General features: G+C 47.5%; 1 protein-coding gene across 10 annotated transcripts in view; it reads right to left on the reverse strand.

The window, feature by feature from the left end:
• Positions 1–12,631, reverse strand: part of APBB2 (amyloid beta precursor protein binding family B member 2) — a 432,059-nt gene that overhangs the window by 291,120 nt on the left and 128,308 nt on the right. For all 10 annotated transcript variants that reach the window (XR_012227058.1, XM_073561132.1, XM_073561128.1 and 7 more), the window contains one exon: positions 11,974–12,088. Coding sequence is in view for 6 of the 10 variants with exons in the window: in XM_073561132.1 (XP_073417233.1) it covers positions 11,974–12,019 (46 nt within the window). In the remaining 4 variants the exon portion in view is untranslated. The remainder of the gene's footprint in view (positions 1–11,973; positions 12,089–12,631) is intronic.

A 12,631-nucleotide genomic window follows, 5' to 3' on the forward strand; every position in this document is an offset into this window, starting at 1 on the left:
AGACTGGTGATTGCTAAAGGGTGCCTCTGTGGAGAAGAGGTATCCAATAACCTGTGTGGCTGACACAGGTAACGGACGGGTGTTCGTGTTGTGCTGACCTGGGTCAGTGGGAAAGACTGTGTACCTGGAGGGTTCAGTGAGCAAGGTCCTGGAGGGTCAGGGTTGGGAGGTTCTGGGAGAAGAATCGGATCCCTTGAGCCCTTTGTATGTCCTTGGACCTGGTGAGGCGTGAGTGTTGGGCAGTCTCAGGTGGAGACGGATGTCCTGAAGAGCACCCGCTGGGCCCCTGGACCTGGTGAGGCCGGTGTGTTGGGAAACCCTGGGAGGAGGGCCGCTCCCTGAATAGCACCCGGTGCGCCCTGTGTGTTGGACGGTCTCAGGCGGAGACGTAACGTCCTGAATAGCACACAGACAGGACACGTGAGTTTTTTGTGTGGTGTTTTTTTTCTTTTCTCAACTCAGCCTGCGGTGGCTCAGTAGGAGTCAAGAAGGTGACAAGCGGCTTCCTGTAACTCGGCGGGGTTACGAAGGGGACAAGCGGCTTCCGGTAACTCGCCGGGGTTACGAAGAGGATAAGTGGCTTCCTGTAACTCGCCGGGGTTACGAAGAGGACACCAGCCGCTGTGTGTGAACAGCAGTCGGTGGTGTCGGTGATTGGTGACAGCAGGAGCTGTGGTGGTGCCAGCAAGGACTTGTGTGGTATCGTTAAAAGACAAACTGTGTTGTGTGAACGGTGGTCTGAGAAGACTGGTATAACGTACATGTGGAAATCCCGAAAGGGGGCGGTGGCCCAAATCGGGGTGGTAGCCCAAAAGGGGGTTGAGTTTCAGAAGGGGGCGGTGACTCAAATTGGGGTGGTAACCCAAAAAGAAGTGGAGTCCCAGAAGGGGGCGGTGACCCAAATTGGGGTGGCAACCCAAAAAGGGGTGGAGTCCCGGAGGGGGCGGCGACCCAAATTGGGGTGGATCAGGAAATGGCAGCACTGGTTGCATCACTGGGTATGTCTGGGGAACCGCAGTGTGTCTGCATGAGTTTTGAGGAGTGTGGCATGTATTGTCCGGATAATGACGAGCCACAGGTGTGTACCGTGATGCTGCACAGGGAAGGAGTCTTTGGTAGACTGGATTCAGAGAGTCAGGTGACTGACAGGAACTCCTCTCGTTTTATCTCTGACCGAGAAAAACGCCAGGGTTCGCTGTAAACATGGGGTCACGGTGATCTATGCAGTAGACAGAGTAATGTTCGAGGGGACCAAAGGTGTTGAGTGCCAAGGGGGCGGGATACCACGTGACTTAGTCTATGCCTTGGAGAGGGGCCGGGACTTTGTGTTGTTTGATAATGTATGGTCGAATGAGGGAGACGTTTCTACTGTTGGATTAACAGACGTTGCGACGGTGACGCCTCCTAAAGTGGACAGGTCTGATGTAGAAGTGACTGGAAGAAGGGGTACATCTGCCCAACTGACAGACCTGACGTCTTGTGACATGACGGATGGTGGGCTGGGAGATGAGACGACTGGGCTAGACACATTGGAGGTGGACGGTAACTGGAGGGTTCACTCGACTGGTGGGACTGACCCAGTGGTACCCTTTGACAATATAATTAAAGAGGTAGTGGTGAGACACGTGCTGGCCAAAAGAGAACAGGACCGTGAGATACAGCTGATAAAGGAGACAGTGGAAGGACATCTCGAACAAGAAAGAGTACTGAGACAAATGGCCGAGCACAGGGTTGAGGAGCTCGAGAAAGAAGTCTTGGAGCTCAAAGAAACTGTAAGTGGTCTTCTGCGGGAGAAGAACTTTGACAGTGATGAACAGCGGCCGGGTCCAACTGGTGGTGGAACGGAGCTGCTGGTGCCCGTCTTGGCAGATGGTCATGAAGAGATGCGATCTCGTGAAGTTGGGGAGCTAAGAACTGAAGAAGACAGTCAGCCGGTCGCATCAACTGTAGTGAGGGAAGTGTCTGTGGTAAAGCCAGAGCCTCCTGGCCAGGAAGAGAGCAAGGCCACGACCTTCAAGTTTGTGATTGATGTACCAAAAGACATGCAAGAGGCCTGTGCTGAGGAAGGTGTGCATGAGGCTTTCAAAGAGGCGGTCAAAGAGTGTAAGGTGCACTGAGCGCCTGAGACTCGGCAGTTGGTGATAATATCAGCCAGGGAAGACACAGCAAAGCGGGTGGCTGTCCTGAAAAACATGCACCTGCAGTGTCTCCATGTCAAACAGTTGGTTAGGCGGAGTAATATGAAAGCTGCCTAGAGTTAGCAAGAAAGGCTATGGATCGGGTGGGTTTGCGGAAAGAGGTAGTTCTGGTTCCCAAAGGTCTGATTGGGAGAATCATTGGAAGATTCGGGAAGGTAATGCAAGACCTTGTAAATCGCTCCGGTGTGGTGAGGGTGAGGATCCCTCCTGATGAAGACCAGGTATCCAGTGAAGAGGGTAGGATTCCAGTCCTGGTGGTTGGCTCCGTGGAAAGCCTGAGAAACTTTCGGATGCTCTTGGAGTATCGAGTGGGGTACCTGCAAGAGATTGAGCAGTTGAGGCTGGACCGTCGGCGAATCAATAAAGAGGTTCGGAACACCAAGTGGCGGCCGCCTTCAACCCAAGATATAAGGACCTGAAGGGTTCCGCCAAGTGACATGGCAGATGGCCGAAGAATGTCAGCAAGTGGTAGTTCGACTGGCAGGACGACGTTGAGAGACCGTAGTTCCTGTGAGACGCTGAATGAGTCAGACTCAGGCTTAACTAAGACTTATGACCGCTGGGGGTGGGGGAGGCCATATGATGGACGGAGACGGATCTCTCGACCTGTGGGGCAAGGTGTAATGAGTGCCCGGTCTCGAGATCCTGGTGTAATGTTGTGTGTTCAACCCCACAAGTTTGAACAGAGGGGGGAGGTACATGGTGTAGTGACCACTGTGTCAACTAGGGGTACTGTATGGATGTCCCAGGAGAGTGGATGAATGGCAAGATACTGAATGACCGTTATGTATCTCAAGGTGGGTGGCCTTGAGATGGAGATTTATGTATGTGTTAATCAGCAGTGATACTGCTGAGGTGCTGGTTCAATGTGTCAGGGACTAGTTACTTACAAACCCACCCAGGGGTTTGTGTTTAATAACGCTATTGTAAAGTGTATATGTGAGTGGTTGAAGGACCTGTGATGAGGTCATAGTCATGTGACCCGGTGGGCGTGGCTATGGACCATATAATGTGGCCAGGGTAGGTCACATGAGGTGAATGCTGGGACCTGGTTGGTCCACTGTGGAAGGTCTCGTCTGAGAGAGATGGGGCTGCCTTCTGACAGCAAGGAACGCTGTGTTGAATGACTGCACGTGCCTGGTAATTCCCTGGAGGGAATGGACGTCTGCAGCATGGAGAAAGAACCATGAGGAAACCCTGACGTGGGTGAGATAGCTGAGGCTAGAAAGCCTGTGTATGCATAACCTGTATGACTACAGGGTAACAGAGCTGAACTCTGTCATGGTCGCTATGCTGTTAAGTGAACTTTATGTTGCTGCTGTGGTTTATGATGCTGAATAAACCGCATGGACTATGATTGTCTATGGAAAACCTGTGCCGGATCTGGTTTTGTGGCTGCTAAGCGAGTGTCCCCTACTTGAATAACAGCGCTACCTCACAGGGCATAGACAGGGACGTAAACTGATCAGGCCGGGGTCAAAGCACGATATAGCACGACAAAACCAGGGGTTTAGACAGAAAGGATAGTCAGGACGTAGCCAATGAGTTATACACGGATATAGCTGCAAAGTACAAAAGGGGCGAGCAAAGAATAGTCGGGTCACAGGCAATAAGTCATACACAGAGAGGTTAGCGCAGTACTGAATCAACTGGCAAACTCACAGCGGAAGACGGAACCGGGTCAGAACCATATCGCAAGCTAGAAGACAATGCACAGGCACACAGGGGTCAACACACTCGGCCAAAGGCAAAAGTATAACTGACAGGGATTGGAGTTTATCAGGGCCAGAAGAAGCTCTCACAGAACCAAAGAGAGGCCACAATAATTAACCCCAGGCGTGCAGGTCAAAGCCTGCACTGAGCTCAAGACATTAACCCCTGACGTGCAGGTCAAAACCTGCACTGGGATCATGACACCTTGCAAGATGGGCACTGGCAGCTCTGCCTTGTTATCACTCGGGCACGGCCACTGTAAAGGGGGCTTTACACATAGCGATATCGCTAGCAATATCGCTAAAGCGTCACCGATTTTGTGACGCAGCAGCGATATTGCTAGCGATATTGCTACATGTGATACTTACCTCCGACCGACTCCACCGCTTGCTATCGCTGATCGCGCGAGATCGGCCTGATCCATTTCTCGTTGTCGGCTTCCTGCTGGCGCCGACGAGTGAGCCATGGACGCAGGCGTAAGATGGACACCCTCGCCGCGTCTGAAAGGTAAGAGCGACCGCCGAGCGCTGCTGCATCGCTAGTGAGAGCTGCCTGTTTGGCAGCTCACTAGTGACCATTTAGCGATGCACCAGCGATCCTGACCGAGTCATATCGTGGTCGGGATCGCTGGCGCATCGCTAAATGTAACAGGGCCTTAAGTCTTCGACGACCAACTTCTCCTCCTGCAGAAGACCTCTTACTGCTCCTTTGAGCACTTCCACATCTTCCCTTAGGGTCTTATTTACGCTTTGCCACGTTGACAGGTGACCTCTGAGCTCAGAGACTTCCTTCTGCAGCTCATCCACTCTGTGCTCAGCCGCTTGTCTCAGGACCCTTTCTCGTTCGACATGTTCTTTCACTGTCTGTAGTTCGGCCGGTATATCTGCCGACTTTTGCTTCTCACAAGACAACTTCTTAGCAATGTCCTGGAACTCCTGTGCTTCCTTCTCACCAGAGTTTTGACTGCCGAGAGCTCGAACTCCAGGTGGCGCAGCCGTTCCAACTCCGCGGAGTTGGCGACTTCCATACTCGGCCACCTTCAAACATTCCTTCGCGCCCTCTCTCCAAGTTTCATATGTGAGCTTCTACCTGGTACAAACTATCAGCTCGCTCTTTCCACGTGTGCATTTCCTTGGTCAGTTTGTCCACTGTGGTTAAATTGGAGAGCTTCTCCTCGTTCTCTAGCTTCTCAGAGGGTACAGTTTGTTCAGCCCCTTTTCGGCCTTTACCCCTCCGGCAATGGGATGAAGACTTGCCACTTAGACCTGAGTCAATCTTACTGCTCTCCTTTCCACTGTCATCACCATCTGAATGGGAGTCACCACCACCCGATCGGTCATCCTGTACGCAGCGGTCCCCATTTCTAACGGTGTTGGACCCCACTCCCGGTGCTTCCCCGTCTTCAACGGTCACACATTCTGGTTTGTCTACCTGCACCATCCTGCCTTCACCTTGTGAAGCACTGTCACTATACTGGGTCTGAGCTCCTGTCTGCACAACATTGTCCTCAGCCCTAGTGGTTGCTAACAGCAATAACACATCATTATCAGTCACACAGTGGTACCAGTCAGGAGACATCCTGTCCGTAAGTTGGGCAGATTCACCCTTCCCCTCTGGTCACCCCAACATCTGACCAGTCAAGGTTGGAAGATGTTACTGCCTTTATGTATGCAGCTCCATCAGGAGTGAGTCCTCCATCCTCCTGCTGTAGAGGAATTCCCTTCTCCCACATGTCAGAGAACAGCTTAGAGTCCTGGCCTATGATTACCGGACAAGATAAATTCGGGACTATAGAGACATCCTGTCCTGTACTGTTCCAGATCGTCTCAAGGATCATCCTGGCCACTGGATAGCCCTTAGTGCTCCCATGAACACAAGTGACCCTGACGTTCCTATTGGGTATTACAAATCCCTGGGGCGCCACCCTCACTAGAGTCACCGAGCTCCCAGAATCGACATGTCCGCACATTTCCTCCTCGTTCATCTGCAGGGCACGCCCACGTGTAGCCTCTTGCCGGGTGGGTAGTTTATATAGCAGACTGGACACACATAGTACCCTTGCCAACCATCTGTCTGCGCCACCCCTTTAACTTTGGGATGCTCCACCCCCATTCTCCGGGACTCCACCCCCTTTTGGGCAACTACTCCTTTTTGAGATACTGCCCCCTTTTGGGACTCCACCCCTCTTTGGGCAACTACTCCCTTTTGGGATACCGCCCCCTTTTGAGACTCCACCCCTTTTTGGGCATCCATTGCTGTTTTGGATTACCGCCCCCCTTTTTTTTTGGGACACCGCCCCTCTCTGGGGTACACTCCGTGGACTTCCCCATGGCACTCTCAGGACCGAGTTCACACAGTCCCTTATGTCTTTCTGGGGCTGGTACTGGCCCTTTTAGAGGTTGCACAGTCTGTACTGCTGACGTCTTTTTATGACACCCCACCAGCTCCTGCTGGCACTGCCACAGCTCCTGCTGTAGCTACAACCACCGGCACCTCCGGCTGCCGCTCACAAGCAGCTGATGTTGTCACTGCAGCTCCTGATGCTGCAGAACCTCTTGCTGCAACTTGCAACTGCAGCTCCCGCTGCCACAAGTCCGTGCACGCTTCCGCTGCACCGTCTTCGTGGACCCACCGATCTACAGCAACCTTCGTAACCCCGCCGAGTTACAGCCAGCAGCTTGTCACCTTCGTGACCCCACCGAGCTACTGTAAGTTGACTTGAGAAAAAAAAAAAAATTTGTGACCCCACCGAGTCACAGCAAAACACCTCACAGGTGCCTCCTGGACAGTTGCCCTTAGCAACTGAGTTAGTAGACCTCGTCCGTTGCCCCTAGCAACAAGGCTACAAAAGTGCCCACAGCATTCTCCACTATATGTAAGGTAGCGCTTATTGTTAGTGTTGGGGAACACTCACTTGGCAGCGGATTCACGGCACACTGGAACACTTTCCATTTAAACAGTCTATGTGGTTTATTATACAGCATAAACCATAAAACGCAACAGTCTTACATCAGACAGGTCAGTGTTCATATTAGGGCTCCGCTCTCTCAGACCTGTGGCCACACAGGCTGTGCCATGTCCAGTAAACAAATAAAGTCCGTGGAGCCTCATTTAAGAGTCTCAAACACAGGACTAGCCAGATCTTCCTCCAGGGAAGAACCCAGCCAAGGAGTGGCTCCTTTTGGAAACCACCATTACCACCATATTAAGTAACCCTTTAAGTCAATATCCAGCTCTTTACGAGTTTACAGATATGACAAGGGAAATACCAAGGCAAGGTATCCATCCACAGACAGCTGTTTCGGGGTGTTGCCCCTCATCAGTGTGGAGTAGGATTCTGGCTAGGTGGGAGCAATGCCTAGTAGACCAACATCACGAAACAGGGGCAACACCCTGAAACAGCTGTCTGTGGATGGTATTTCCCTTGTCATATTTGTAAACTCGTAAAGAGCTGGATATTGACTTAAAGGGCCACTTAATATGGTGGTAATGGTGGTTTCTGAAAGGAGCCACTCCTTGGCTGGGTCCTTCCCTGGAGGCAGATCTGGCTAGTCCCGTGTTTGAGACTCTTAAATAAGGCTCCGCGGACTTTATTTGCATATTCGTATTTCCGAGGGAGCAATGCACCTAGGATTTCACTGATAGAGCGCCTTTGCCGGCTGCCGCAGTATTTTCTTTGACTTGTCTCCCTGAGGTCAGTGATTATTTTGTGATGTCCAGTAAACAGGCTCCATAGCCTCAACACAGTTATTTCCCCCTGTCCTGGGTTACCTCTTAGGAGCTCCTGCTCCAGATGCCGGCTCCATAGTCTGAACCCAGTCTCTTTCTGATCTCGGTCATCACTCACATTTGTCAGGGAAGCTGCCGAACTGGGATCACCATCCCAGACAACGCTTTGCTCACTAGGCCGCCTAACAGTTTCAGATCCTCAGCCGGGCGGTAGCTTCCCAATGCAGAGCCGTCACTGACTGGAAACATGGCCTCTCTGTGTGCTGTTCAGGACTTCTGTCCCCACTTGGAACCGTCCAACACACAGGCAACCAGGTCCAAAGCCTTTATGTGCTCTTCAGTGAGGTAGCACACCTTCCAACACATAGGCCTTCCAGGACCTTCCACATGAACCAGTCAGGTCCATACACTCTCTTCCATGTGACCAGACTTCAGGCACATTATATGGTCCATAAACACACCCATAGGTGAGGTATGGATCACATGGTTATGACCTCACTAAAAGTCCTATTTCACACAGCCACACACAGGCTTTATCCTGGGCGTTCAGACACACTCCCCTGGGTGGGTTTGAAGATGACTAGTCCCACCCATCTCACCATTTTCCCTATTACAATGAAGGAACACCTGCATTCATGTCCCATACAGTGCCCCCTAGCTGTCACAGGGGTCACTGCATCACATCACCGAATCTGACACTGCACCTGTTCATGTTTTCTGTGTTACCTGAATCTGAATACTCTAAGGCAGTACCTGAAACTGAAACTGTCCCGGCGGTACCTGAACCTGCACCAGTGTCTGTCCTGTTTAGTGTCCCAGGATCCACACTGCCTGAACCAACACCAGTGACCATCCTGTGAAACGTCCCTGGATCCGCACGGTCTGATCCTGCATCAGTATCCAGTCCTGCCTTGGACTCAGAGTCCGTGTCTGCGATCCTGACCCTTGGCGTAAGCTACCGCAGTATCAGGGGCTGACCTTGAAGTTGTACCTTGCGGCCACCTACAGCTCAAGTCTAACTCCACCTTCAGGAGATCTAGTGAAAACCAGGTGGCTGCTTAGCCACGCCCCTCGAAGGGTAAGCCCGGACCATGGCACAGTGGGTGCACGATCCACGTGCGTGACAGAACACCTGCTTACTGTGAAGCTGAAACTCATAGATAAATACCAAAAGTCTGGGAAAGTTTTTCTTCTGTTTACCTGAATCATTCATCTCTACGCTCATATAATGCTGCTACATGGGGCAGAATAGACACTACATTATCTTTATTATGAGATGAAATAAAGTTTAACATACAGTACAAGTCAAAATGGAAAATTTTGGAACTTTGGAAATATATCAGAATGATAATACCTTGAGACAACCTCTTTAGCTTAGACACAATTACATGCATTATTACACATAATAAGGACAAGAGAATGAGAGAACATTTGTTCACATTTGCCAAGGTTCAGTTCATTGGAGTATTTGGACTGTAAAAAAAGGAAGGAGAACAGGAAGACGAAAACTATAAACGAAAAAAAACAGAAACAATTGTGATATGCCATTGAGATGCCTAAAGACCCAGAGGAGAGTGAAGTTCCTCAAGTATCCATACACATAAGTCTAAGCATGATCAAAATAGACCATTTTGAACAAAATAATGTAACAATGCACAATCGTTTTAGCCAACTGATGAAAGACGGTCATGATCTGGACAAAAGTTGACCTTGCCAACAATTTTGTGCGGCTATAATCTATAATCCACGACTGACCTTTTTATAAGACCATTTCCAAAATGTTCCCAAAAAGATTGTTTGTTTGGTGTCACTTGATATATATTGGCCAGTGCTAATTGCTGTAATGATCATAGACTAACAAATTCACTAAATATGTCCATGGACTAAAATATGGACAAAAATATGTAAAGTGGTAAAAAAAAATGATGTTGAGAAGACCAAACTTTTAAATTCCTATCTTGCATATGTGTTCTCTCAGAAAATAGATGTAACATCAACTGATCGTCACTGTACTACTGAAGGAATAGAAAAATCCACACTATCTATAAACAGAGAGATAGTGAGGGAACAGTTAGCTAACATAAATGAATTCAAGTGTCCAAGTCCAGCACATACAGAATGGGAGGAATAGAACTAAGCAACAGCACATGTGAAAAAGACTGGTATACTAATAGATCACAGACTGAACATGAGTCAACAGTGTAATGCAGCAGTAAAAAAGGCAAACAATTCTGGGTTGCATTTAGAAAAAGCATAGAGTCTAGATCATGTGAAGTAATTATCCCCTTCTCTTACTCCTTGGTCAGGCCTCATCCGGAATACTGTGTCCAATTCTGGGCACCACATTCTAAAAAAAGACATTGGAAAACTGGAGCAAGTTCAGAGAAGAGCGATCACAATAGTGACCGGTCTTCAAACAATGTCCTATAAGGAACGGTTAGAGGATTTGGGAATGTTTAGGTTGAAGAGAAGACTGAGAGGAGACTTAATAGTTGTCTACAAATATCTCAAGTCATACTGTAGAGGGATCAGCTTTATTCTTATTTGCTCAAAGAAAGACTAGAAGCAATGGGATGAAACGGAAAGGGAGGAGACACAGATTAGATATTAGAAAAAACTTTTTGACAGAGGATTATCAATGAGTGGAACAGGCTGCCACGAGAGGTGGTGAGTTCTCCTTCAATGGAAGTCTTCAAATACAGGCTGGACAGACATCTGTCTGAGATGGTTTAATAAATCCTGCAATGAGCAGAGTATTGGACACAATAACCCTGGAGGTCCCTTCCAACTCTAACATTCTATGTTACAGCATAATGGAAGACCTCCATAAAGTATAATTGCCCCACATAGTGTTCCATACAGTATAATGTCTGAGATGATTTAGTTAATCTTACATTGAGAAGGGGGTTGGACCAGTTGATCCTGCAGATCCCTTCCAACTCTAACATTCTATGATTCTATGTATGGCTGAATTTGTAGAATGATCGTTCAATATTTGCTCGACCAGACACCTACTTATATCTAATGAGTATATACGGCCACCTCAACAATATTGATATATTTTAGACAAGTGTTTTTCAATTTTGGTAGTCATGGCCCCCCCAACGGGTCATGATTTCTGGATATCCTAGAGAACCTGAAGCAATTTCTGGTGCCTTGCTAATAATTCCATCACCTGTGCAATACAAAAGAAATCCAGAAAACATGATCTGCTGTGGAGCCTTGAGGACTGAACACGGTCTTAGACAACTGTCTTGATGGCAGCTGATAATAGCAGTAGTAAATAATCTCCTTCACTATGTTAGTCTAGGGTTTCTTTTGCATAGTTTTATATGATAATGTTGTGTTTTATATACCTGTTACATTTGTGTCCTGTCACTTTTGAACTAAAATGGAAGAAAAAAAAAAAAAAAAGGTAGCCTATTCCATTACTGTTAAAGAGCAGAAAGAAAAAAACAACCAAAGAAAATATTGTTAGGTCGTATAGTAATCGTATGAGGCAGCTGTCATTTGTCCATTAGGTCAACCGGGGAATGAAAATAGACATCAGGAAACAGAACACATTCAATCCAATAAACACAAGTCACAAGCATTACAGAGAGGTTCCTAAGGATGTGATTTAGAAGAGAGGAAATGACTGTGGAAGTGAGTGATATCTGACACAAATGCTGCCAAGACTGTCTGCATATCGGCGGACAAGACGATACAACACATCTGTGCTATTACTATGGAGAAAGGTAAGAGCGGAGCATTACTACACACACGAGGAACTACTCAAGCCAAATACTCTGAGGAAAATAGAAGCTTCAGGGTTTCAGTAGACCCAACACTATGACATGTATTATCAGCATACATATTATTACATGTAGACATTTTTATAAGTGAAAACATACAATTCTTTAATTAGATGGATAGTGTCGTTGCCTTGGTTTACACCATTGGACTTTTTTTTTTACCTTAATATGTCATAGATAATCACCAGAAAAAAAGCTATGAGCACCAGATTTATTGGACTTTATTGTACAACTCAAAAATGGTTTCAGGCAAACAATAAATTCCAACTTACCGTGCTAATTTGGACATTCCTATTGGGATTTGCATGTAATTCTACATTTTCCCAATAGCTTCACGGAAATTGTATGGCTCCTCCTTGCTCTATCATCTGATCGCTAGAGATTTTTAACTGAACCTGCAGCGATCAGCTGATCACCATGTTGGCTTTAGTTGTAAAACATGTTCTCTACATGAGACAACCCCTTTAAGAGTATTAAGTTTATGTATCAAGGTATAATACAACCGTTGCACATAGGATAGGAGTTTGGTGAATACTTACAGGAACTGCTTGGTCGATACGATCCACCTGGATAGCGCCTGCCCATTGTTGATAGTCAAAACATTACAGCTGCTTCGAAAATGTTCAATGGTGAAACTCTTCTGCTATTCTTCACCTATAGCAAGTAAAACAATAAATATAAAAGAGTTGGAAATTTGTAAATGTATAATCTATAGGAAAGATGTTGTCTCGGATTAACAATGTCCTCTAGTCCAGAACATCAATATGAGACTGGTGGTGGACGGTCCCGACACACCCAACTATCAGCTGATATGGCAGTGGCCGGATGCAAGCAACACACAGAGTCGGCTCCATACATTGCTCAGGTTCTGCTCCATATACTTCTCACATCTAGTCACTGCCAGATATCAGCTAATTGCTGGGATTGCTGGTTGTCAGATCCCCAATGACCTCATTTTGATATCTTATCCTCATCATTATGTCAGCCCCAGACAATTCCCTTTAACCGACACAATAGAAATTACAAAATTCAGAACTATCAGCACTAATTGGACAAAGTCACTTTGTAGGAATATGTCCCAATGACCTGATAAATAGTAACAACCAATTTCTCATTTATTCATACAGTTCAAAGAAGAATAAAGGAAGAACAACACAATGGAGAGTTTAAAAAAATATCCAGACTAATGTGGAAATG

Source organism: Dendrobates tinctorius, unplaced genomic scaffold (genome assembly GCF_039654945.1).
Source record: "Dendrobates tinctorius isolate UK_male_01 unplaced genomic scaffold, ASM3965494v1 ptg000314l, whole genome shotgun sequence".
Classification (NCBI taxonomy): Eukaryota; Metazoa; Chordata; class Amphibia; order Anura; family Dendrobatidae; genus Dendrobates; species Dendrobates tinctorius.